Source organism: Xiphophorus hellerii, chromosome 5, assembly GCF_003331165.1.
Source record: "Xiphophorus hellerii strain 12219 chromosome 5, Xiphophorus_hellerii-4.1, whole genome shotgun sequence".
NCBI lineage: Eukaryota > Metazoa > Chordata > Actinopteri > Cyprinodontiformes > Poeciliidae > Xiphophorus > Xiphophorus hellerii.
In genome coordinates, this window is record NC_045676.1 from 29,269,156 (window position 1) to 29,296,391 (window position 27,236).

Here is a 27,236-nt window from a genome sequence, read left to right on the forward strand (position 1 = left end):
TGTTTAACCCCAACATTTGAGGGAACTAAATTTATTCACATATACAAACCCACACCCATGCACACCACATTGCGAGCATACCCAAATCAAGTTTAACAGGTTTTCTTCTCTCACGACTTAATACGTTGAGGTCTGTATTACAGTAGACTTTTGACTCACGGTTCCTGACATGGTCAATAGTGGCTCACTGCGTTATGTTCTGGGTTGTTTTGAGGTTTTTTTGAGGTTTGACTATTCTGTCTTCCTCATGTTCTATCATTTGATCAGTCTGGTTTCTGTTTTACTTTTTGTTCAGTCCTTCTTGGTGTTCGTAGTTGTGTTTATGTCTTGTGTCTAGTTATTCTTTGCTACTCTAGTTCAAGCATGCTTCTTTGGTCTGGCTATTCTGTAGGGTTAGATTTATTTCCTAGGCCCCTGTGTACTCTCCCTTGGCCCTAGCTTCCCTTCTGCTCTCTCCCCTCACACCTGCAACCCATTTCAGCTGTCTGTTTCTTGTTCAGTAATCAATCTCCCCAGTAAATATAAAACTCATTCTCAGTACCTCCTTGCTTGTTCCTCCGTGTCTAATCTTGTTTTTTTTTTATTACTACTGGGTTCATGGTTTTTGTTCTGCATTGGCTCCTTGTGGTTCCTGTTGTTTTTTGTACATTGTTTGGGTCATTTTTTTTTTCATTAAAGCAGTTAGCATGCTCCCAGCTCCAGTCTGCATTTCGGTGCATCCATAAACTCATAATTTATGACATACTAGAGTTCTAAGCATTGGAAAACTATAAGCCTAAAGATTTTTTTCTTTCTTTATATTGTCCCTTGTAGGTAAAATGTCAGAATTAAAAGGGGAAAATATTCTAAAAACAGGGGACAGACATTAGTTTCTTTCTCGTCACATGTCATTTAACGTTGATTTCGTGAGGCAGACCAACGCAAAGTGGTGCATAGCTGTGAAGTGAAAGGAAAACGATACACGATTTTCAGTGTTAAACCAAGAAACACACATCACACAGGCTAGAAGAAAACATTGTAGGGAATTGTGAGGCAGCCATGGGTTATGTGATGATATCCCAAGTGTTGAACGTCTTAAAGAGCACCGTTCAGTTCCTCAACCAGGAGTGTACAACAGCTACCTACTGTTTTACTGAACAGTGCTGCAAACAACGCATGCTTTGAACCCCAGTGTCACCACATGGAGTCATCTTTTGAGCCAATTAACTTGAATATGTACTTTCAAAGTAATAAACAAAACAAAAAACGCAATGTGTGACATGAATGCAACATATAACACATAGAGATGTACTGGAGTAGAAGGCACAGATACTCAATGAAAGAAGTCCTGAAATAATAAAACACAGTAAAAGATTTAAAAAATAAATATAATGTAATGTAATGTAGTATAATATAAAACAAAGCAGTTTCTAAGAACACTTTTATGGGCTTTTAAAATGAACATGCCACTCAGAGTATGGCAGGAACGCAACGCATAGATGAATCTTTTTCTCCATATCTCTCAACAGAGAAACGAATGCAACGTGGTGTCTTGCCTTCTGGCGCCCTCTAAAGGGAGAAGCTGAAAAATACGAACTTGGCCATACAGAGAGCTGCCCGCTCGCTAGATGGCAGTGTTAGGAACATTAGTGGTTTCTCCAGTCGTATTACGCACACGAAGAAGAAGTCACGTTTGACCCAAACATTGACAGAAAGTAGAAGCCAAATGGGAGCTTCTGCTAAAATGTGATCATGTTCTCTCTCGCAATGTGTGTTTTTTGGTTGTTAGTTAGTAATTAAACCGTGTTGCCGCCATGTTGGTGTGGTTGAAGACCTGCAGACGGTGTTTTCTGCGGAGTCCTGTTCTTCAAAGAGGGTTTCAGTCTGTTACAGCAGTCAGACACAGACGGGCTGAGCCCCAGGTAAACTCAGCCGCTGTGTACCGATGGTGCTCCACTGTTCAGGGCGAGGTGAGGGTCCGGTTCGCCCCCAGCCCCACAGGTAAGGTCCTCAGTTAACGTGGAGTTATTCTATGTTGGGAGGTAATAGCACTTACTTAATCATCCTCTTTGTGTGTCGTAAAGCATACACGTATTAAACAACATGCTTATAATGTTCAGTGTAAAACTTGGGAGTTTCAGATTGTGCCAAGAGTTGAAGTATGCTTCACTTTTCCCACATGCAAGTTTACACCCTTATTCTAAAATTAATTTGTTGACATTATGTGGTGTTATGTGTGTAGTTTTTTGTTGTTGTTTTGGCCTGGAGAGGGGACAAATCTAATCCATTTTGGAATACAACTGTAACATCACAAAATGTGCTAAAAGTGAAGCGCTGTGAATTCTTCCTGCAGATGGACTATATTTACGTGTGTGCGGATTAGTGGGTTTATATGTGTTAATATGTATTTCTACAATAAGTAGCACATTAGACAATTTCTTTTTGTCTAAATCTTCAAAATTAATTTGTAACTAAAGGCAATAACGTCAGTTAAGTTATTGTCTTTAATCAAGAAATAATTAGTTAAGTACTTCTGAAGTTCTTAGCTAGATGGATATTTACTTAGGAAAATGTAATCATTTAATAGGTTTGTAGACTATTTTAATAAAAGCATGGTGCATTGTATGTTTTATGACCATGTGGGAATTTAGACTTCCAGTCTGCTTGGAAAATGAGATATTTCTTTTATGGAAATCTCTTTTTGTCTGATTTAAAAACTATATTTTTTAATGTATAACCACCTGCTTATAGATCTACGTATTTAGGTCTGGTTCTTGATTGCTGTGGTTTACAGGCTTTTTGCACCTTGGAGGTCTCAGAACCGCTCTCTACAATTATATTTTTGCTAAGAAATATGGAGGCGAGTTCATCCTGCGACTGGAGGACACGGATCAGAGCAGGCTGGTTCCAGGAGCAGCAGAGTCCATAGAGGACATGTTGGAGTGGGCTGGTAAGAGGTTTTTCAAAGAATCTGGATTGTTTGACACAGTGGACGCGAACGAAGCGAAGCAGCTGAAAATATAACAAATGAAAACCTAAGCTCAGTGGTAGGGCCGCTAGGGCAGTCTACCAGCGGCACGCTGTGATTTTTGTGTTGAAAAAATGCTAAAAGTTACAAAAATGTAGAGGTTGACGAGCAAGCATCATAATTTGGAAATAATAGCTTATTAGGTCAACACAAGCATGTGCAGCACAATTGGTTCACACCTTCTCGCACCCAGTTCAGTGTGTCAACTATAAACCTAGCTTGATCCAGCTTTAGTGTCACTGTTACTGGTGTATAAAACCCCTTTTTAAAATAAACAACACTTAGCCTGGTGGGGAAGTAAGTGTAGCCTAGTGGCCCACCAGACTTCTAATACATTAGGGGGAAACCCTGAATTTTGGTCCCCAATTAAACCGAGTCTACCAGAGGATCAGGTGTGAAAACACCCTTAGATTACTGTTGTAGCAAAGCTATCCACTCTAATTACCAGTACAATATGGTAAAGACAGTTAAAAACATTAACTTTGGAATCTATTTCTGTTTGTTTTACAATTTTAAACCCTTATTTTATCACTATATAAAGGATAGTCTAGTCTCTAGTGTCTACCTCCACCTGCAGGTATTCCACCAGATGAGAGTCCTCGTCGGGGAGGGCCCCGGGGTCCATACCTGCAGTCCCAAAGATTAGACCTCTACAATCAGACTGCCAGGAAGCTTGTAGAGAGTGGTCATGGCTACTACTGCTTCTGCAGCCCCCAGAGGCTGGAGCTGCTGAAAAAAGAGGCTCTAAGGGCCGGCCAGACACCACGGTACCTAAACGGTCTCGAAAATTTGTTCCTGAACAACCAAAATGGATCAAAGACGTCTGCAGGATTTTTGCACAGAACTGAGTGTTCACCTGTTTCTACAGCTACGACAACAGATGCCGTCACCTGCGAGCGGACCAGGTCCAGGAGAAGCTGGCTCAGGGAGCTCCGCATGTGGTCAGGTTTCGACTGGAAGCCGGCGTCGAGCCTTTCCAGGACCTGATCTTCGGGTGGAACCGCCACGAGGTGGCCCAGGTCGGTCTGGAGGGGAATTCACCATGAAAGGTGTGGGTTGGGAACGGCAGCACGCCGTTACTCTGGACCTGGGGGAACACCAAAGTACATTTCTTCAACCTGTTTGTTCTTATCCTCAGGTGGAGGGCGATCCAGTTGTGATTAAAGCAGATGGCTTCCCCACCTACCACCTGGCCAACATCGTAGACGATCATTACATGAAGATCAGCCACGTTCTGCGAGGATCCGAGTGGCTCATCTCGACCTCCAAGCATCTCCTCATGTACCGCGCACTGGGATGGACACCGCCCACCTTCGGACATCTGCCGCTTCTGATGAATAGTGACGGCAGCAAGCTGTCCAAGAGGCAGGGGGACATATTCATTGAAAACTTCTATAGGGATGGGGTTCTCCCTGAGGCTCTGCTGGATATCACAACCAACTGTGGATCTGGATTTACCTGTAAGTGACGAAGGTCAGCATGTAACAGTTAGGGGTGTCCCGATACAAATTTTTCACTTCTGATACGATATCGATATCGCAGCTTTGAGTACTGCCCTATAACGATATTGAAAAGACATGATCAAGTGATATTATTGAGAGAACAATAGGTAAGAGAAAAACTGACCTATTTATTATTAACTAATTAGTCTGCGTGCGGGATATAAGTGTTGATGGGTAGAAATGCTAGGGTGGATTAAATGCTGGAGCTGAGATTTTAGATGCAGGCCGATATAATCCGATACTTGTTTTTTGGCTGATATCGGATCGGTTTTTGATATCAATATCTGATCAGGATCACCCCAGTAGCAATAAGCTTAAGATGAGTGCTGTCAATATTAACTTAATTTAAGTAATAATAATTATTTGTTTATCCATATATACAGCCAATCGAATGGGACGGAGGTTAGAGGAACTGATTTCTGAGTTTAATCCTTCAAAGATCACAACTCACTCTGCTTTGTTAGACCTGGAGAAGCTGCCAGAGTTCAACAGGTGGGGGAGAAATCAACTTCATACGAATCTGTATTAAATCCATCCAACCATATTACAAAGACTGTTTTTAAAATGGAACTTATTCTGGAAATTACTCAACCGGAAGTTATTGTTTTTCTGAAGAATCATAAATTGATTGCTCTCCGTTTCTCTTTGGGACTTTGGACAGAATTCATCTGCAGCAGCAAATTGAAGATGAGCAGAAGTGTTGTGTGCTTATAAAAGATCTACAGCAGCAAATCCAGCAGGTTTACGCTGCAGAGATCCAGGATAAAGAAGTGCTTGAAGGAGATTATATTAGACGTGTGCTACATCTCCGTAAGGTAATCTCAGCTACATTTGCTTTATTTCTACTGAGCGGTACACCATGGCCTGGTGCAATTCAGTACGCTATTTTATCTGTTTCCATTGTAGTATAAGCTAATCCTTTATGTTCACATATATGTTGTCTGTTAATTTTTGTATTGTTTTTTTATTAAAAAAGCAGTATGTTTTGAGAAACTGAAAGCTTTTTGCATCTTCCGAAACCCTCTGTTGTGCAGGATTTTTGTGTGTCAGCTACCTCAGTGAACGACGTTGAACTTGCAAAAGTTCAGTTTAGTTTTCAGTTTTATTGTGCAAAATTTGTAAAGGCTAATGTTTCAACACTATCTGTCTTCATCACAGTAACTAAAGTCACCAGCTTATTTGACTTTGACAGTGGCTTGTGAAAATATTCACATCCCTTAACTTTCTAAATTTTCTTTTGTACAATCCCAAATTTTATTGTCCATTGGGGTGCATTCACACCAGCCCTGTTTAGTCCGCTTAAATCAAATTCTAGTTTGTTTATCCTGAAAGTGCGGTTTGATTGATTGATGAGATGTGAATGCGCAATTGTAAACTCTGCTTCAGACCAAAAAAGTGAACTTTGATCCACCTAAAAACCTGGACCGCGGTTCAGTTGAAGTGAACTGAGGCGCAGTTCAAATGCACGTGTGGACGCAAGTGGACCGAAGGCCGTCCAAAAGCAGGAAGTGGACTACAGTGCAGGGCATTCTGGGTCAATAGAGCCAAAATTAATGCACTAGCAGGAGAAGTAGCTAGTGGTCTTTTAGAAAGTATGAAAGGGAGATCCTGCAACTGCTAAAATCTGACTGTAGTCCATTTCTGTTTACGTTTTGTGAAGAAGGAAGCTGCGTTGGCCTTCCTATGAGATTTTTGTGTCATTTCCTTCGGTGGTTCTTGGTGCAGTGCCACCACAGGCGTGGAGGGGAGCAGGTCTTTCAATAAGTTTGGATTGTTTGACACAGTGCAGTGTGAAAGCAAATTGCACCAGCTGAAAGTGCAGCAAATGTTGCAATTTTGACCCCCAATCAAACCTAGGCTACCAGAGTATCAAGTGGGAAAATAACCTTAGTGTGACTTTATGAGATAGATCAACATGAAGTTTCATATAGTTTATTTTCCGATTTAAAGTGTTTTTCAAGACATTGCATGTCTAAAGTAATATCTTCAGTAGTAATGTATTGCTTTCTCTTCAACAGGGTCACATAACTTCCATGAAGGAGCTTGTGAGCCCAACCTATTCCTATCTGTGGGTGCGCCCTTCCCTGTCCATCCAGCAGGTGGCAGCACTGACCAAGGAGGCTTCTCATATTGCGTCGTTAGTTCTGAGGTTTGAAAGCAGGTCTTTACGGCATATCAGCAGTGTTTTATCAAGTTTATGAATATTTGTGTGTGTGTGTAGGTTAATAGAAGAGCAGGGAGAGGAGCTGTCAGTGGACCAACTAACCAAAGATCTAAAGAGTTTGCCTAAGCAGACCAAAGCTACCAAGTACAGAGAGGTGATGAAAATGCTGCGCCTGGTTCTCAGCGGCCTGCAGGTACCAGTCTACGTTGCTTTGAGCTCTAAAATGCGTGTGTTATGTTATGTTATGTTTAACAGATGTTGGCTGATTCAAACTGAGGCTAATAAGACCCACACCACAGAGAGCTGCTCACTCTAATGATGCATAGGTCTCACACTTTCTGCCAATGAGTCATTTGTCAGCCTTATGAGTAAAGTCTAAAATCTAACCGATGAGCTAAAATACTCTGCATTCATTCTTCAGAATACAAAGAATATAAAGATTTTTTTTTTTATCTTTAAGAAAAAAGAAAAGATAATTTTTGAAAGTTTGTTTGCCTGTTGGCTATAGTGGTACATTTAAAAAAACAATTTAATATTGCATAAAAGTGCACTATTTCTTCCCCGTCATCTCAGAAAGTGAAGCTCGTACATTTTATCTAGAATCAACACGCATATATTTCAAGCCTTTGCTTCTTGTAATTTAATGATTATGGCTCAGAAAATTAGAATACTTTGAAGAATGTCATTCTTGGAAACTGGTGGTGTCGCACACTAATCAACTGATGAACACAAAACACCTGCAAATTTTTCGTCAGCCTTTCAGCGGTCTCTCAGTCTGGGTCAGTAGACCACACAGTCATGGGGAAGTCTGCTGAGTGGACAGATATCCAGAACACTCAGAGACATACCTGGAGTCGTCCTTAGATTCTTTTATGCATGTTTGAGAAATCCTTCAATCTCCCATAGCAATAGGCCTGTCACGATAGCAAATTTTGCTGAGCGATTAATTGTCTCAAAAATTATTGCGATAAACGATAATATTGTTTGAAGACCTTTTTACACTGATGTAATGGAAATGACATAATAATCCATGCGATTTCTTGCCAAAGATAGATACACTTTATTTTCAAAAGAACACTAAACACAGGAACTGATAAACAAAACAACCAAAAACGAAAATAAAATGGATTCTCAGTCTCCATTAACAAAAAACGCACTTGAAAAAAAAACCTAAACAACATAAAGTAAAAGTGGAAATAAATACTGCATTCAACCAAAAGAGTGCAGATTATGAAGTCTGTATATTATGTTGCCCTTCAGTAATAATTAGATTTAAATAGAGAAGATGGGCACATCGACTACCTGATGCAATAGTTCACACTACATGATTTTTTGCTCCTATTTTTCCCTTTACAACAATCTTAGATCGTTGGTCTTTCTAAGTTTGTGTGGTGTGTTACGGTAGATCGTCCTCCGATCTAAATCAGGGTTTTTTCCCTGACTGGGCGCTTTAACGCAGCCTGTTGAATGTGACAGGCAGCCAATCAAAAAGCGCGGATTCTCCTCCGCACTTTCTGAGGGGAAATTATGTCGGGGAATCCCAAACAGCTGACACGGCGCAACAGCGGACATTGGAGATGATATGTGGAAATAACATTAATGTTTATTCAACATGCAAAGAATATAGAAATGACCAGGGGAGGAGTTGGAGCGAAATTGCTACTGCAGTTGATAAACCCGGTAACTTTTCAGCTGTTCTTCGTTAACGTGACGTAAATAGGTTATAATGATTTTCATTCAGTCAGGACTTTACGCTGACACTAGCCACATGCATTGCAGGTAGATTGTAGTAAAGCATTGATTAATGCCTGGTTTTAAAATTAGTTCACTGGACTTGTAGCCATTATTTTGTGCCCATTGTTGGACACCACACGGCAGGAACGAATCCGATCGAACCGTTATACCTAGGATTTCTGTCGGCTAACGTGTGGTTTGTCAGGTTTTGAAAATGGGCCGACAATCGGCTGGCAGCTCTAAGATCGTGTAGTGTGCGCTGGGCTTTACACTAAGGAAATGCGGAAGGGAGGAGTCAGTGGAGAGCACCGGAGTTGAGCCTTTTTTCATTCAGTGTCATTAACAGAAAGAGAAAAAGGCCGGAAGAGACGATAATGCCGATAATTAAAATGACGTCGATAGTTTTAATTTATTGTACGATTAATCGATTTATCGTTTATCGCTTATCGCGACAGGCCTACATAGCAACCATTCAGCTGTGCAAAACGCTTTACTCCAATACGTTTACTTTTACGTTTTACGTTTACTCCAATTTATGTAAGCAATAAGTAGTGAGGGTCTGACAATGAGTCTGGTAGACTAGAATAAAACTGTGTCAGGTCTGAAGCTTGTGCTTTTGTTTTGGAAAATATATTTCCTGAAAAGCACAGCTCTTATGGCGTGATTTTTGGAATGTTATTGGGTATATCTTTGACACTATCAGGGCTTTGCTTCATCTCAGTTCTCGCTGGCAGCAGGAAGTTTTATCACACAGCCATATTTAAAACCACCGCAACAAGAGCGATATTTTAATCTGACTTCAGAAGTCTGTATTTTACAAAGCAATCTTTTTTTTTCTGGCTTCTGCATGTTTCTGAAACAAGAACAAATTTCAAATGAAATAAAAAAAATATGGATTTGCATATAAAATCTCTCTAAAATGAGATTGTTACAAATTTAAACAATATTTTTTCTCTTTGTGAACCTTGCATTTAAGTTTGAAAATAACCCTGACCCTGTGAGACTTCGGATGTCATTTAGACTTTTTACAGACCAGGGCTTTCATTTCTGCTATTATTCTTCTAAAATTGCATATTTCAAACTTTTTCAGCACTTTCATGAGCTGACACATAAAAACTAAAAAAAAAACCCATACATTATGTAACTTCTTTCATTTCCATCTATTTCATGACTAAGCAGAATTGTCATGTCTTGCTTTATAAAGACGGCAAAGTGCTTCGTAAACTCTGTGGCGACTCTGTAAAGCGGCACATTTTCAGGAGGGTTACTGAATGAGGAAGTTGCTTCTGATTCAGTTTCACAATCAGTCTGGTATTCTGAGGAAACCTAACTTGCCTCCATTTGTTGCCCTCTGCGTTGCAGCAAGGACCCAGTGTTGCTGAGATGATGGTATCTCTGGGCCCCGCAGAGATCAGACATCGATTCCAGAAGCTTCTGCTGCCTCCAGATTCCTGTTAAAGATGGTTCACAGATAACGTCTTACTCAGCTGGCTAACTGTTCTGTATGTTGAGAAATACAAAACTTGCATCAAACTTGATTATTCCGTCAAACTTGAAAGAGACTCAGCCGACTAAACATTATAAATATTTGTTTTTGTCAGGTGTCTTATTTATATATATATATATATATATATTTTTTTTTTTTTTCTAGAAAAAGACTATGCACACCTGCATGGGAAGTACCTTGGTGTTTTTTTATGTAAATGTTTTACTTCAGAAAAATAACGTGTGTATGCTCCACTGATTCGAAATGGATGGAATAATTTGTTTTAATTTGACAATATTAACAAGAATAATGACAAGCGGTTTTATTGTGACTGTTTTCTGGCTTTTGAAGGCTACATAATGCAACAGTCTCTCGTCTTTTTTTAGATGTTGCATCATATTTATTACCACAGAGGAACAGGAAGTTGTGAATTACAGATAAAGAAAAGGTTCACTGGCACTGTGAAAAACTTTGAAAAAGAGTAAAATAATAAAGAAAATGCTTCAGTTGGATTCATTCTGTGGAAATTCTCTCGGGCGTCAATTTGTGTCACGTTTTCCACTCTGACTCTGTGTGCTCTAAAAATGGTTGCTTTTTTTTCATATATATATATATCTAATTTTTGTTTTATTTAGTTATTTTTTAAGTTTCTGATCAGGTCACAACAGCAACAAAAAAAAACTAGTATCAGTAGTTGCATTTCAAGCTCTTATCTCAAAACATGCAAGACATTCCAGATGCATGCCAAGTATTTACATCTGCTGTAAAAGTTTAAAAAAAACATGCTATTTCCTCACTTTTTGGCTTTAAATCAGATTAAAGTTTTCTTGTTTTATGCCATTCAAGAGTAACACAAACAATCCTTCCTGTTCTAAAGGCCAAAATAATGAGATAATTTTGTTGCTATCTACAAATTCAGAAATCTACATGAATTAGGATTACTAAGCCTTTTTGTACAAATGATGGCATGCTTTGAAAGCTTCAAATATGTTTGTTTTATTATTTTAAAGCGACTCCAACCTCATTTTGGAGACATGTTATATGATTATGGGAAACTAAAATTTCATTGTTTTAACATTTTACTACACAACTTTCTCTCTGACCTGCCTGTGGTCTTTCTTGGTCTTCATGTTGTTTGTTGACTAATATTCTGCTAAAAGTCCTCCACATCGCTTCATTTATACTGATATTATATTGCACACTGGAGGATTCGGTTTACTTCTATGACTTTTAAAAATCATATATTAGGAAAGTGTGGATGTTATTTATTGCTATCATTAAATAGGGCTGAACACAAATGTCACACTTTCAGGTTTGCATGTCACAAAAAATATCTACTGCTGTTATTGCTGCTATTACTGCTGTATATTAATATTTCTATTATATTGTCAACTTCCTAAAAAGATTGGCTTATGTCATTTTTTGCCAAAAGTATTTTTGCCATTACTTTAGAAAGGTGACAATATATATTTTTTTAACTTTCTGCTGTATTCCGAGACAGTAATCTGTAAGTTATATAGAGTAAAAATGCTTTAATTTGCAAACTGTGTTTTTGTTATTACGTATCGTCAAAGTTTAGGGGCATATTATTTTTCACGTCAAATATGCTTCTTTCTGTTTAGACTTAAAGAAAATACACAAATACACTTTTTGAGGTTTAAACCTTCTTACGAAGAATATGTTTTTTTTTAAAAAAAACAACAGGAACGCTTTACGGTATTACGTAGATTTAGGCGAGCATTTTCGTCTAAATCGAAAATGGGGTGGAGTTTGTTGGAGGGTGTATCAGTTAACTTGGTCGCAGCGGCAGAAGTGTGACTGATGGTGCGTGAGTGTCACATGTCACCATAAACAAGCGACTGTTTGACACCTCCGCTTCAACCCTCAGACAGACGCTCCCAGGTCAGCAGCTGTCTCCCGACCGGCGGAGGAATTTGGGCGGCCATGGCGAGTGATGACAGCCGAGACACCTTTGAGTCGTGGCTCAGTAAGTTAAAAATAACGAGAGAAAGAGTTAAGTTGTTGTTTTCAGCTGCTCGTGCAGGAGCTCTTAGCTTGCATCTGGTCACTTACCTCCCACTAACTGTCGCTGTTGAACGTCATACTAACCGTCAGCATTTGAGCTCTGGGATCCCACTAGCTCATTTTATGTACGGGTTAATGCTCGGCCGTGTCTGGCTGTCTTTACATCAGTTTAATTTGTTTTTAAAAAAAGTAGTCTTAGTACAAACTTTTCGCTTCGACAGGAAGTTGTTGAGGTCTCGCGCGTGCCCGAGAAGCGCTCCAGCGGTTTTGTTCTGAAGCGGACACCCCACCCGACTGTGCGCGAGCTCTAACAAGTTCAATTATTAGTTTAATATCTGGCGACAAGAAATCCACTCAACGTGTTTTCAGTAGTTTCCTGCACTTGTGCATAAGTAAGCCCAGCTTACAGAGTAAACAAACCATATTTACCGTAACTAAATACACCTAGTGAAGAAATTCATGAATGCCTTCATTCAGTCCTCAGATTAAAATATCTAAATAGAAACTGAACTTAGTTTGCGAAACAATTGAATTTTTTTTAAAAGTTCATTTAATTCAATTTGGTTCATTTAAATCGAACCAACACTCAAAACGGTATTATGTAGATTTAAATGAGCATTTTCGTCTAACAGGAATTTTTGTAATACTTTACCAAAAATTAGCGAATCTTAATGCATACACAAAAATGTCAAATCATACAGTTTCTATTAACATGGACACATATTAATAGAATCACATACTTGGCAGTCAAGTTTAGTTTACCATACCGTAGCAGTAAAAAAAAATTGTCTAATTGATTCAGCCGTTAACTTTGCAGCAATCCCTCATAATAAGCAAGCCTGTGGTAACACCAAAAAGGAACAACTGCGTTTTGACAGGAAGAAACCTCCAGTGGACAGGCCCAGTATAAACTGTCATCCTCTGCCTTAATTTCGTAATGTAAACAGTACTGGATTAAAAGTTCTCCCAAAACGTAAGACTATTTGTGAATAATCTCACTTAAATGCCATTGATTTGATGGACGGTTTTGAGTCATGGCTCTCTTTGGATAGAGTTTCTGTTGAACTCCTTAAATGGGAGTACAAGACTGTAAACCTCTGAAAGCTGGAGTCTGGTAGAAAGCATATTTTACTTTGAGAGTAATGCTCTTGTTCATTATTCCTATTCAATAGACTAAATAAACAATCAATTGTTTCCACTAATACCTAAAAAAAAAAAAAAAGATTCATGCATATTGTCGTAATATTTCAAACACACTTGTGAACATCCCGAGGAATACTTAGAAATATTTACTCACCGATCAATTTTTTTCTGATACCAATAAAGATATCTGAGGTTTAGTATCGGCCAATGCAGCGACAAACATCGCTGAATTGACATGACGCCGGCTCCGCCCCCATGCTGACGTAGAGCAATCCTCCCCCAATCATTCCAGGGCACTTGTCAGCAACTGACCAATCAGCGTTCCAAGTACAGTACTTCGACAATATTGACCTATCATAGAAAAGATGCTGCAGTCAGAGAGATTTTGAGGAAAATAATAGAAAATCACGGTCCAAGTTGTCAGTGGGTTTTATGCAATCCCAACAACCGTTACCCAGAACATACAGAGGGCGGAATACAATTTATTACATTTCCAAAATAAAAAGGAGTCTGGAATAACGCAAGAAATCGATCATGGACTGCAGCCCTGCACCACGAAGGTAACCGGTAGTAAACATCGCATTTTTTGTCATAACGAAACTTACTGATAGCTCCGTGCTAACGACTCAGGGCTCCTAACGGCTCAGGCTTCATGCTAACGGCTAACGGCTAAGCGTCAAATAAACACAACTCAGTTAAATTAAAATAACAATGCTAAACATCTAATAATTTCCAGATCAATAGGTGAAGGTAATTATGCTGGATTTTATGCGTGTAGATTAAAACGGTAGCTCTATGGCAGCATGAAACAGACTGCGCTAACTGCTATATTGGCATTTAAACACCGTTTCATAATACTGTTTATTTCTAAGCATTTTCCTGAAGGCAGATTTTCACAAGCAGGTATTATTTAAGTAATTACTCACCCATTTTGTCCCGCAGCGTTCACACTTACATCCAATCAGACTTTTTTGTCCCTCATTTTTCCTCTTGGGCTTTAGCGTTGATGTCTCCGTTATTTCCCGCTAATAGCCTTACAGACCTGACGTAGGACTAGTTACAGAATTTTCTTGCCCGCCGTCTTTGCCTCAGTGTTAGTTTATAAGGCAAAAATGACTCAAAAAATGTCTGGGGCAACGCATTGAGGTCCGTTAATAACAATGTGGTTGTCGGAGGACTCCTCTACTTCCGCATGGGGGCGGAGCCGGCGTCATGTCAATTGACTTAAAATGTTTCTTTTTAGACACCCTTTTTGTTTAGTTTTTTTTTTTTTCTCTCTCCAAAAGTACAACTCCCTGATTATTTGTGCACACTTTTACTTCCTCAAACTCTGCTTTTCTGAGTTTTTGATTTAAGAAAACTGAATAAGCTCTGTTTGGTTAAGAGATTTTTAGTTAGCTTTATTAAGTACATGATGTTAAGCACTGACATTTAATCCGTCTCTGTTTATAAAATAATCTGACAGGGATGTTGGAAAAAGTTTAGAAGAATCAAGAGAATCGGCTACACTAAATCAGAGTATTAAACAAGAAAGCTAGCACAAACCTTCCCTGATTTAAATCAGGATGATGATCCGTTTTCCACCCGGTGAAACGAGTGCACTAACAGACAGAACGCCGCTTGGAGAATTTTGTCGTAAAACGCATCTGTATTTGTCTTTTATGCTCAGTAATTAGTCGTCTTTTTGTACTCAACTCACTTATTTTGTCTAATTTGATCAGACAAGGCTACAGATCCACATAATCAGGAGGACAGATGGGACTGCATCGAAGGTTTCTACAAGCTGGTCATTCAAGAGACCGATGGGTAAGCAGTTTTCTTTACCTCTCATTTTTTAAACTTTAGCTAGCCTCAGAGCCTCTCTGCTGGTTTTAGGCACCAGCTTGAGTTTTGAGGGCAGACCAGTTGCTTTTGGTGGTTATTTCCTCGCCACCAAGGCATGGGGGAAACAGTTGCTTCACAGGTTTTGACCATAGTTTCTGTTGCACCACTTAGAGGTGGTGCAACTGTCAAAAGAGAGGGAACTCGTCTCACAATGCAAATTCAGAGACCTTTCCTGTCTTTTAGGAATTCAGATCCCACTTCTCTTTTGCATATATTGCAATTTCTAAGCACAGAGTTGCTACGTGACTTGTTTCAATGTGATGTCATGCTTTATTTTATTTTTTTCAGGCCTCAGATAGCTCTGCGTCTTCTTGCCCATAAAGTCCAGTCCCCGCAGGAGAAGGAGGCTCTGCAGGCGCTCACTGTTAGTACTCAAACTCTTTACTCAGATTAGTAGGCTTACAATTATTCATCCCACAGGCAGATTTATGGTAATTTTTTATTATTATTTCAGCAAATGTTTAAAAGCGTTTGATTGCTCTAATGCCAATAATTGCTTCTAAAAAAGGTTATCAGTAAGGGTATAAATACTTATTGACATTCAGATTTTTGTTAAAATGAAAATAAAAACAGAAAAAACAATGCAGTGTGTTTTATGTCTCTAGGGGAACTGCCTCTGTCAGTAACAAACCTTTAGAATTTGTTTTTTTTTAATTCAATCAAAATCTGCCAAATGTGTCTTTCTTTTGATACTTTGTAGCATGTTTTAATACCAAAAAAGGCATTTATCTTTGCTAAATTCCTATTTTAAAAATTCCTTTGTTTATTTTCTTTAAATGTAAATTCTTCCCCTTTTAATCTCTAAACAAATTGGTCCTGTTTGGTTTATATAGTGTTCATCCGTTTAAATAGTGGACCATCTTAGACATCACATTTTTAAAGTTACTATAAAAGACGTGCTCACTTCACTTAAAGAACAGTTGTCTTTGTGCTAACTGTAGGGGAGGGATGGTGGTCTTGTGAGTAAAATGTGTAATTTCACAATTTAACCACGTGAAAATGTGAGACATCGGCAATTAAATCTGCATTCAGACCCACTGTGAAGCCTACGCAGGGCTTCGGTCAGTAAGTTGCCATGAAACGCAACATCTCAAGGGTCATGCGCTTCATATCATCTGACATGTAAGGGGTGGTTAACCGCAAGTTAGCGATGAAAAAAATCTGATTCTTTCTTGTTTCTTTTCTTTCATTTTCACTTTTTTCTGTCTTCTTCTTTTTTGGTGTTTTCCAGGTTCTGGAGGCATGCATGAACAACTGTGGGAAGAGGTTCCACAGCGAGGCTGCCAAGTTTCGCTTTCTAAATGAGCTTATTAAAATCTTAACACCAAAGGTACCACTTGCCACAGACTTATCTTTCAGTATTGAAATCAGCTGCGATTCACATTATGAATCCTAATTTCTGTGATAAGCCTCCTATGATATTTGATATATATGTATATATTTTTTTTAGAATTCTCTTGCTAAGAATTTATCAGATGCAAGCTCTGCAGCATCATGCATTTCTTTTTATGTGAGCTGCTTTATTGGTACTATGAGCTTTGAAGATTTAGACAAGTAGTTCTTAACACCACATTTGGCCATTAAACTAGCTAGTTTTGCTTTAGATTATTTTGTTTACCTTTAAAGCACCTGAAAAAAAAGATGTAATCCTTGTTTTAAACATGGTGTGCTCTGCTAACAGCCATGCTAACTAGTTTTACTATTCACTACAGGCTCTTCTCTCGTGGGAGAAGCTGTATCATAGCACAGGGACTTGATTGACAGCAGTTTACTTGTGTTTAAATTGGTTTGATGTTCTGTAACAGTAGGTCAAAATGGCAGATCCATGGTAACTCGGGAGGAGCTGCACTCCACAAATCTGGCTTTTCTGGAGGAGTTGCATGAAATTGACAAACCAAATCTAATTGCAAAACGATGCCAGGTCAGATCTTTATTTTACTTTGTTTCTTTCTACAGTATCTTGGCACCTGTACTCCACAGAAAGTTAAAGACAGAGTGACAGAGGTCCTCTATGGCTGGACCCTGTGGCTCAAAGAAGAACCAAAGATTCAGGAAGCGTACAACATGCTGAAGAAACAAGGTGACCTAGAACACAAACACACAGGAAATCGTTACACTACGATTGCTGGCTTTAAAAAAAAAAAATCACTTAATTTAAATATGTTTCTATCTTTGAAATGATGTAAGCTTTACTTTTCTCCGATTTTAGGTATCGTAAAGATAGATCCGAAACTACCAGACACACTAATCATGCCTCCTCCCCCTCAAAGAACCACAGAATCCGTTTTTGATCAGGAGGATAAAGCCAAGGTGAGCGTCTGACAATGTATAGTTACGTATATGCCTTTTGAATGTTCATGTAGCTAATATGTCTGCTCTTTATCAGCTCCTAGAAAGATTATTGAAAAGTGGCCGTCCAGAAGACCTGGAAACGGCCAACAGGCTCATTAAAAGCACAATGAAAGAGGTGAGGAGTGAGGTGGTGCTGCTGGCTGGCTTGATGATTGTCTGAACTGATTGCTATCGGTGTGTGTTTATAGGAGCAGGAAAGGGCTGAGAAAGTGGCAAAGCGCGAGTCAACTCTAGCGGAGGTGGATAGCAGCACTAAGCAGCTCAGAGAAATACTGGAGCAGCAAATAGTGACTGGAACGTCATTACAGCCCAGCGACGACGTGAAGGTACGCTGGAGGAACTGGTCCAGGTTTCAATCTGGATCCAGATGGAACAGCAAGGCAGGGAAGGCGAAGACGCTCAGTTTTTATTTTATTCAGTTTATCTGTCAAATAGGCAAAAAAAAAACAAAAAAACCCACAATGTTTACAAAAGTTACACGCTGCAGCTTTAAGTTGTTTTTTTTTCATACAAACATGTAGCCAAAGCACTTCAGTCTCATGATATCCCTGTGTGATCTGTCATTGTTCCAGCGTCTTGTGATTTCAAGAATGTTTTGGATTTTATCATTTTTCCGATGACCATAAATATTCGGAAGGATTGGGGTCAGGCATCTGCCGAGGAAGTTCATTTTGCTTCTTCTGGTAAAGCATGGGATTTTGATTTTGATTTTTCGGCCGGTTACAGCAACACATTTTGCTGAATATACTTTGTCCCAGTAGTTATCACGATAAACGATAGTGTCATTGTTTTAGGACCATTTTTAAGTAATAAATGGCACAATAATGCATTCTCAAAGATCAATAAACTTTTAAAGTCTAATGAACATTTAAACTGGAAGATATCCAAAATAAATAAACAAAACAACAGAAACGACAAATAGAAGGAATTATGACGTTTCTGTAAACAGAATTGTCTTTCAAAAAAACGTTAGTTGAGACCAAAGCACCAAACTGAAGACTTTTATCATGCAGTTTTTAGTAGAAAGTGAGAAAAGAGAAAATCAATAAATCATGCAAATGGAAATTACTCAGCTCATTTTAATTTATCATGCGATTAATTGATTTACTGCTGAATCATATTTTGACTGACAGGCATAGTATCCCTTGCTTTTTCCTTCCTTTTTTCATTCCTTCTTTGTTTCGTTATGCCCTTCCTTGCTTTCATCCTTTTCTTGTTCTTTCTTTCTTTTATTTGTCCTTTCTTTATTTCCTTTCTTTTGTCCTACCTCCTTTGCTTTCTTCCTCTTGTTTTTCCTTCCTTCCCAGTGTCGGATGTTATTTCTTTAGTATATAACAGGACTTTCAGTGTCTGTCCTGGATCAGTCTGTCTCTCTCTCTGTGTGTATAACTCTCCTGCCTGTAACATTAAATCTCTGTGATAAACTAGGAGCTCTATGAGCGATGTGACCGACTGCGGCCCAGCTTGTTCAGGCTGGCCAGCGACACGACGGACGACGACGCGGCTCTAGCGCAGATCCTGGCGGCGAATGACGAGCTGACCCTGGCAGTGAATGCCTACAAAGACGTGATGGCGAAAGGAACCTGTAACTTGGGAAGATCAAGAAGTAAAAGTGAAGAAGTGACAAGCAAAAGCATCAGTAAGACCTGATTTGGTGTTTGTTGTTACTGGTACTTCTGGGTCTGCCTTTGTTGTATATCTACAGACTTTGTTTTCATGTTTGTTCAGGTTCGACGAACCGCAGAGAGATTAAGAGCTATCATCTCATCGACCTGTCAGCTCTGGACTCTCCACAGATCCAAAGGAAAGCTGATTCATCGCCTCAGTTTGTATCTTCTTCGCCTGTTTTCCACTCTCATTTGGAGGACAGCTTTTTTCCAGCACCAGAGCAGGACTTTGGTAAGATGTCATTTGGAGCATTTATTGCAACATATCAATGATTAGGAAGACCATGCCTTATTTATAGTCATGTTGTGTAAATTACAGAGTTTGATGATTTAGACACGAAGCAAATCCAGCAGAATCCAAAGTCATATTATGAGGAACTAATGCAGGTGAAATCTCAATATAAGTCTAAAGATAAAGATTTAAGCATATCTTTCTATTATTATAAGATGGCATAACAAAAGTGTTTGCTATTATTTTTTAGATTGACAAAGGCTTTCAGATGACTAATGGTAATCAGAATGGAGGGAGAGAAATTTTCCTGAGAGCCCGTGGAGGTGATGGAAACAATGATTCATCAGACGGGACGAACACCTGGTAAGAAAAGACTGTCAACAATACCTGGAGTCATTGTTGACAGAAACCTCTAAGGAGTCCTGTCTTATTTTTAGAGAAACAGGGTCAACCTAAAGCAGAGTGTCCTCAGTCAGAGGCTTCTTCAAATGTGCTGTAATACAGACCACTAAAGGAGCTCCTTCCTCCTTCCTGCTTCCTACAGACATCATCCTCTACAATAGCTACTAGAAGAACCTCGGATAATATGAGTTACAACAACATTTAATTTCCCTTTGGGATCAATAACAATTATTTTTAATTGAATTGAATTGGCATTTCCTATAAGCCATGTAGGAATCCCAGCAGACATGTGGACAAAGTTGCTCTGGAACCAAAAGTGAACTTTTAGGCCTACATGTAGAATGTAAGTGTGGAAGAATAACACTGCTAATCACCCTTAAAGGGGCAGTATTACGTAAAACCTACTTTTTTGAGTGTTACATCATGTTATAATGTTATGCCCTCATCATAAACATACCTGGAGTGTTGATTTAATACTTTTATGTACGTTTGAGAAATCCTTTAATCTCTCATGGCAACCATTCAGCTGTGCCAATCGCCTGGTTGGACCTAGCCCCGCCTTCGAGGCGCAGATCCTCCTCAGAACTGCAGTTTCTGAGCTTCCGCCTCTCAGAGCAGCCCTTCCGCACAACTCCCCCACTCAGCTCCTTCAGTCTAGTCAGCAGCAATTATACAAGCTGCTTTTCAGTGCAATGCTGGTGAAAAGGTTATTAAAGGGTTAATGGAGGAGTGATGTTTCAGAAAGAGAGGGAGCTTTAAAAGAGACAGAGGCACAATTTCAAAGTGTAAATAACCAAGTCAAATTTGTTTAAAGTCATGTTTGATATATAAAGCATTTTTATAACAACTTACTTTAACGTAGTTACTTGATTGTGCTATAAACTGGCACTGTAAAATACATAACGGTGCCCCTTTAAAAGCTTATGTAATCTTACAACATAAATGAGAGCCTATAAATTTGAGACAGTTCAGTGGTAACTCAACAAATGAATCACCTGATTAATTTGAGTAATTGTGATCTCAACATCCAGCAATAGTGCTGCAACCAGTTCTTTTCTGATACTGTGCAACCCTACCTAATGCTTTGTGATGGTGTATTTTCCTCTCTTTTTCTCTCTGTTTCTCAAATCTCTCCTTACCAGACGTTTGTTCCACTTCATAAACCAATGAGTTGTCAGTTTCTAAATAAAGGTTGCTTTAAACATCAGCTTTAAACAGCCAAGTATAAATAGAAATAAAATGCTTTTGTTGTAGTCCCATGGGCAGTTATTCACACATCTTGAACCTTTCACATTTTGTAGTGATGGATAAAGACAGAATATCTAATAAATGTGAAGTGGAAGGAATAGTTCTATAGTTGTAATGATGTAGATAGGTTGGTAGATGATTTTCAGTCTAAAGTTTCAGATATCATTGATTACATTGCCTCCATTAAAGGTTGTGTCTGGTAAGAAGAAATCTCCATGGAGAAATGCACAAACAGTTCAATCTGCAAGACAACTCTGTTGTAGGGCCGAACGAAAATGGCGTAAAACTCAACTTCACGTTTATTATGACATCTATAAAGAAAGGCTTTCTTTATAGATGTCATAAACAAAAACATTAACGATGCTCAAACTTTATTTGCAACAGTTGACAGGCTCACAAACCCTCTTATGACGTTACCACCTGAATTTCAATCTAATGCAGCCTGCAACAAGTTTTCCAGCTTCTTTTCAGAGAAAATGCAAAAAAATCAGAGGATTAATCTGCACATCCACTATAAAGTCAGTATCAATGCTGTGGCCAAACAAAACAAATACAGGAAAAATGACACAATTTTAACTCCTTAATCATAAAACCCTAGAGGAAATTATAAGTCAACTAAGCTCCAGTTCCTGCTGTCTGGATGTTTTACCCACACATTTCTTTAAGAAAGTCCTGCCTGTTATTGCTGCTGATCTGATCCAAATAGTAAACTCATCGCTCTCATCAGGCGTTTTCCCCCAGGCTTTGAAAACAGTAGTAATCAAACCACTGATAAAAAGAACAATCTGGACAAATCACTACTGCAGAATTACAGGCTGATCTCCAACCTCCCATTCATCAGCAAAGTTATTGAAAAAACTCTCTGTAAACAATTAAATAGATTCCTAACGATAACCAACCGCTTTGACTCCTTCCAGTCTGGTTTTCGTGCTCACCACAGCACAGAGACCGCCCTCGTAAAAGTGTTCAATGACATCCATATAAATACGGACTGTGGGAGAACCACAGTGCTGGTTCTGTTGGACCTCAGTGCAGCTTTTGACACTGTTGACCATGACATATTACTGAATCGACTGGAGAGTTGGGTCGGACTCTCCTGTCCAGTGCTTAACTGGTTTGAATCCTACATAAAGAACAGGGATTTCTTTGTTTCAATTGACCTCTTCTTATCAAAGAGGTCAAAGGTCACATGTGGGGTACCCCAAGGTTCAATCCTAGGACCCTTTTATTCAATGTTTATATGCTCCCACTAGCTCAGGTTATAACAGGAAATAATATTAGCTACCATAACTATGCAGATGACACACAGCTCTACATTACGATGTCACCAGGTGACCTTTGACCCCATCCAATCACTGAACAGATGCTTAGAACAGATAAATGTGTGGATGTGCCAAAACTTTCTCCAGCTGAACAGAAACAAAACTGAAGTTGTTATTTTTGGACCTAAAGAGGAACAATCTAGAGTCAATGCACAGCTTCAGTTATTACAACTGAAAACCAGCGATCAGCCCGAAACCTGGGAGTAGTGATGGACTCTGACCTGAACCTCCAGAGCCACATAAAGACAGTTACAAAGTCGGCCTTCTATCACCTGAAGAACATTTCCAGGATTAAAGGACTAATGTCTCAGCCAGATCTAGAGAAACTTATTCATGCGTTCATCTTCAGTCGTATTGATTATTGCAACAGCGTCTTCACAGGTCTGTCCAACAAATCAATCAAACAGCTGCAGCTGATCCAGAATGCTGCTGCTCGCGTTCTCACTAAAACCAGGAAGATGGAGCACATAACACCAGTTTAAAGTCCCTCCACTGGCTCCCTGTAGCTCAGAGAATAGACTTTAAAATACTGTTGTTAGTTTATAAATCACTGAACGGCTTAGCACCACAATACATTAAAGATCTGCTGTTGTTGCATCAACCTTCCAGAACCTCTCAGGTCTTCTGGTTCTGGTTCTGCTCTGCATCCCCAGAACCAGAGCCAAACGAGGAGAAGCAGCTTTCAGCATCTATGCACCACAAATCTGGAACAAACTTCCAGAAAACTGTAAAACAGCTGAAAAACTGAGTGCCTTTAAATCTTGACTAAAATCCCACCTGTTATAGAGTTTATTTGAAACGTAATCAATTACGAATTTAACGATGGCACTTGACTTAATGGAATGTTTTTATTGTTGATTCTATGTTGCATGACTTTGTGTTTGTTATGATATAAAGCACTTTGAAATGCCTTGCTGCTGAAATGTGCTATACAAATAAAATTTGATTGATTGATGGTTTATAAATATTTAAAATAATAATATGTGTTTCATGGATTTGTATTTAGTTCCACTGAGTCAACCCTCTGTGGAACATCTTTGCACTGCTGTTACAGTTGCGCATCTTTTGGCTTATGTCTCTACCAGCTTTACACATTTGGAAACTGACTTATTCTTAAACCCATTTTTGCTTTGCAAAATAACTCAAACTCACAAAGACTGGTTGCAGAACATTTTCAAATGTCTCATTTTTAGTTTTATAACATTCATGTTTAAAAATGACCATAGAATTAGTTAACAAATAGCATGCAAAAACAAAAGTGTATACCGTATGAACAAAATGAGTAATTCCACTCGCAATATCACATGCTCTGCTTCGATTTTTACTGTTACCTTTTGTGCTATCAGGTCAAACTCCCCGACTAAGCAGCTCCCTGGATCGGGATCGCATAAGCAACCAAATAAAGACTTTGGATCACCGCTCATACTGCAGGAGAGCCGCCATCCGTCTCCATCGCTGAAGGACATCTTTGTTCCTTTAGAAACTATCAGATTCAGTACGTCTCCTCTGGTTTACACAGTTTGCAGCTAAGAACTAAAACTCTCCGAAGAGTTTAGGGTTTAAACGTGTAAATGATCTTATCTTCCTCCTGAATACAAAGCGAAGCGGCGCAGACTGCTCTATTGTTTACAAAATCCAAATTGTAAAAAGATTGTAAAAAACACCAGAATTAATTTCTTTTGCCAGTACAATATTTGCCTTGTGACTTCAGTAATTTACAAGTTCAGTTTTTGTATTTCAGAATTTTTTTCATCTGTCTTTTTTTTTCTTTTTTTTATGTGTTGTAGGTCAACTGGAGCCAGTCACGTTGTACAACACGGCTGGGATCCACGTGTCCCTCCATTTTGCCAAAGACTGTCCGACAGGTCATCCAGGTGTGGCGGTGGCCGTCATGTCTGCAGTGAACACATCTGCACTCGACGTGAAGGATTTCGTGTTTCAAGTCGCTGTCCCTATGGTAAAAAAAATAAAACGGGTCACACTGTTAAATCCAAAATGGTGATGGCGTCTATCAGCTTAAAGTCTTCTAGTTCTCAATGAGTTAATACTTAGTCATTACTTCGTTGTTGAGTCTTTAAAGCTGCTCTGACATAGTTCCTTGTCTTACCATGTATGTTCGGTTAGTTTAGGTGAGTATAAATTAGGGTTGTCAATTAATCTGATTAATATGAAAAATGTATTGCGTTAATATTACATAACGCAGATTAATCAAACTACCTGTTTTGATCTTAAAGCCTCTCTCTGTCTCGCGGAGGGTGACCTAATTCACCGCAGCGCTTTGACACAATAGCGAAACGTAAAAGTTTTCCGTGACAGCAACAAATGTTGAAAATGTTTCAACTTTCTTATTATGGTGTCTTTTGTCTTACAATTGTCCAAATTCAGTTTTTTTTTAAGCACACACCGCACAATATACTCCACTGGTACAAGGACTGGATAAATAAATGCAGCAAAAGTCTTAAAACTGCCTCGAATATTTTTCTTTGTTTTGTTTTGTCCTACTTCTTTTTGGTCATCCATATTCTAATCTTTATTCCTGGACTGAGAACATTGCTGATTGTGACGTTAACTCTTACTTCAGAGCATGCTGGTGAAGCTTCAGCCGGCCTCCCAGACTCGGCTTCCTCCTTACAACCCTCTGCTGCCTCCACCTGCAGTCTCACAAGTCCTACTGTTAGCCAATCCTGAAAGTGTGAGTAGAAAAGAGTCTGTTTGTTTCTGTTTGTGCTCACCCAAAGTATACAAACACTTGGTATACAAATTAGAATTTAATGCTTATTTTTACTGCCCTCTCATTCTTCTGGATTTTTTTTTTTTTTTTTTTTGGAGAGAGATTCAGAGATTATGACAGATTGTTGTAATATTCCTGTGGCATGTCTTCTGTGTTCCTTTCAGGTCCTTGCCAGCTTTTCTGACCAGTCAGTTTTGGAGAAATGTCCGCTCTCTGTAATGTCATTATAGCACCAATTTTCTAAAGTTACATTTTAGACTTTTTAATGTTCCATGTTTTGTATACATATCAGTTTTTTTTTTTTTTTTTGTACCCTGTCTACAAATTATAGCTTTAGCAAAAGGATGCAAATGAATTAGGAGAGCAGAAATAACCTTTATTGCCACTCAGTGGGGAAATGGTTGATTTGCACCCAAGAAGCCTGGACATTTGAGTTGAATCAAAAGTATGGCTGCGTTTCCAATCCAAATGTGCCCAAAACTTTGTGGACAATCTATTTTCATTAATTGACAAATGCAATTAAACTCACACGTGAATAAGTTTGTTCACGCGATAAGTCAAATAAAAGAAAAGAAAACACGGCGCGCCATCCTCTTCCTAACACTTTCTGTCGTCTTTTTTGTCTTTTCCTCCAGTAGTCGCATCCGGTTGTTGGTAGCATGACTCATGGGATGCGAAAAAAATGTTTTCATTGCAGTTTTTTTTTAAATACACTCATTTTGATACAGCCAAAAAACTCATCCTAATGCAAAAACCTTTTCATTGAAAAACGTGATTTGTTTTTTGAAATTGGTGTATTTCCATTAAGCAAATTTTGCAACGGGTTTGAATGATTTGTATCTCATAAAATCCTGTAATATGGGGAAAAATTAAGTTTTGTCACTTTCCAACCAATATTTTTCTTGTGTGTGAATTTATATAATTATAACACATCTGTTGTTTTTTTTTAATTCTTTTTTCTATTCTTTCAGCGTAAAGTTCGGCTACGCTACAAGCTGACCCTGACGCACGGTGACCGGCGGCTCGTCGAAGCAGGAGAGATAGAGACCTTTCCCGACTGGACAGTTTTGACTGGACAAAAATAGAAATTAAAAAAAAAAAAACTACGCAAACTCAAGAATCTCACTCTGCTGGAGCTAAAATGCAAACAATGTAGGCAAAGGGAGCAAAATGAACTAACTGGGAAAAGAACAAGGCCACTAAAGTGAGGGTGAGGTTCATGTGGAATACAGTAATGCAGCAGCGATGAATTTTCAACTGTTTAGTGCTTCAGTTCTCAGGTGTTAAAGGTACAGTCACTGCTTTTTGTTATGTTGAAAGCACAAAAACGCTCTGTTGAATTCAATCTGTGGCTTCCTATTCACTTGTCTTGTAGGGATTTTAGATTTTTATTAGATTGATATAAATCAAAACAAATTATCTGTAGCTCATCTGGAATGCAGCCCACAGACCACAAGACGGCGCATCTCAGTTCACAGGCTGCGGCAAAACCTCACCCACATGGTGTTTTATTAGCCTTATGAATGTCTGCGCCTTGTTTAAATTACTGCTTGATGAACATTAGACCTCTTTGTAAACAAGTCTGGAATAAAATTCAACCATCAATATTTATTAGGCAATAATAGAAACTGTTTAAGCTGTTTTAAAATTTAGAAATGCCTTAATTGTTGTTCTTATGAGCTCTATGGGCTTTTTTATCCAGCTGTGAATTCTTCTGCTACTGCTGTGGCTGTTGCTTCATGTTTTGACCTATTCTTTTAATATGGTATACATACAAGTCACTGGTTATAGATGTGCACATTAAAACTTTTTCATGTCCCTACTATACAAAACGTGCATTTACTGAGAAATTCTGGTGTTTCATAATGGTGGGAAAGTATGTTACTTTCTTATCATTTGTTCCTTAAAACCGTATAAAATTTAAGAAATTAAGAGTTGAGAAAAATCTGAAAAAAAAAAGAAAATGAGGTAAAACTGTGAAATTCTGTAAGTGTGTCAGAACTGGTAATTATCGCGACTCTTTACCCCCTGTGTAAACTCATTTCCTTTATTTCCTTTTTTTTTTTTTTTTTTTTTTTTACTGCTTAAAATATTTGCAGCCAAACCACAACACTGTTGCTGTCATCACCGTAGTATTATCTTATTGGCAATCACATGTGTGGTGAAGCTGAAATTTGCCAATGAAAGGGCAGTGGTTTTACAAATATAAAGCTCAGTGCATTGTTTTTCTTCTATAAACTTTAGATTATTAATAAATGCATAATAGGCCATCAGTTGTTTTATTATTGAATTTTTTTTTGTCCAATGTAGTCTGATATTGTAACAAAATTTGCAAAT

General features: G+C 38.7%; 2 protein-coding genes across 4 annotated transcripts; both read left to right on the forward strand.

Annotated features, from left to right (window-relative positions):
- The first annotated feature begins 1,640 nt into the window (after positions 1-1,640).
- On the forward strand, positions 1,641-10,413 carry ears2 (glutamyl-tRNA synthetase 2, mitochondrial). The gene is made up of 10 exons (XM_032563802.1): positions 1,641-1,980; positions 2,774-2,929; positions 3,585-3,774; positions 3,876-4,026; positions 4,146-4,467; positions 4,893-5,001; positions 5,171-5,324; positions 6,528-6,658; positions 6,731-6,866; positions 9,770-10,413. The coding sequence occupies exons 1-10, from the start codon at positions 1,794-1,796 to the stop codon at positions 9,863-9,865; spliced, it is 1,632 nt and encodes a 543-aa protein (XP_032419693.1). The 5' UTR covers positions 1,641-1,793; the 3' UTR covers positions 9,866-10,413.
- A 1,276-nt stretch (positions 10,414-11,689) lies between these two features.
- LOC116720499 (ADP-ribosylation factor-binding protein GGA3-like) lies at positions 11,690-27,172 on the forward strand. 3 transcript variants are annotated; one of them, XM_032563800.1, is made up of 16 exons: positions 11,690-11,880; positions 14,783-14,867; positions 15,234-15,309; positions 16,177-16,275; positions 16,902-17,025; positions 17,155-17,255; positions 17,332-17,412; positions 17,486-17,623; positions 18,726-18,909; positions 19,026-19,196; positions 19,284-19,351; positions 19,447-19,559; positions 23,515-23,663; positions 23,956-24,125; positions 24,750-24,860; positions 25,871-27,172. In XM_032563800.1, the coding sequence occupies exons 1-16, from the start codon at positions 11,838-11,840 to the stop codon at positions 25,982-25,984; spliced, it is 1,827 nt and encodes a 608-aa protein (XP_032419691.1). In that variant the 5' UTR covers positions 11,690-11,837; the 3' UTR covers positions 25,985-27,172. The 3 variants fall into 3 exon arrangements, with proteins under 3 accessions (XP_032419691.1, XP_032419690.1, XP_032419692.1); XM_032563799.1 differs by having other exon boundaries at positions 11,692-11,880; positions 18,726-18,936; XM_032563801.1 differs by lacking the exon at positions 15,234-15,309 and having other exon boundaries at positions 11,692-11,880; positions 18,726-18,936.
- The last annotated feature ends 64 nt before the right edge of the window (positions 27,173-27,236 follow it).

Coding starts and splice junctions, on each gene's coding strand:
- ears2 (XM_032563802.1), top strand. CDS start 1,794: ATGTTGGTGTGGTTGAAGACCTGCAGACGGTGTTTTCTGCGGAGTCCT. Junction 5,002..5,170: donor AAGCTGCCAGAGTTCAACAG/GTGGGGGAGAAA, acceptor GACTTTGGACAG/AATTCATCTGCAGCAGCAAA. Junction 6,659..6,730: donor ATTGCGTCGTTAGTTCTGAG/GTTTGAAAGCAG, acceptor GTGTGTGTGTAG/GTTAATAGAAGAGCAGGGAG.
- LOC116720499 (XM_032563799.1), top strand. CDS start 11,838: ATGGCGAGTGATGACAGCCGAGACACCTTTGAGTCGTGGCTCA. Junction 17,413..17,485: donor TTAAAAGCACAATGAAAGAG/GTGAGGAGTGAG, acceptor GTGTGTTTATAG/GAGCAGGAAAGGGCTGAGAA. Junction 23,664..23,955: donor TTTAGAAACTATCAGATTCA/GTACGTCTCCTC, acceptor TATGTGTTGTAG/GTCAACTGGAGCCAGTCACG.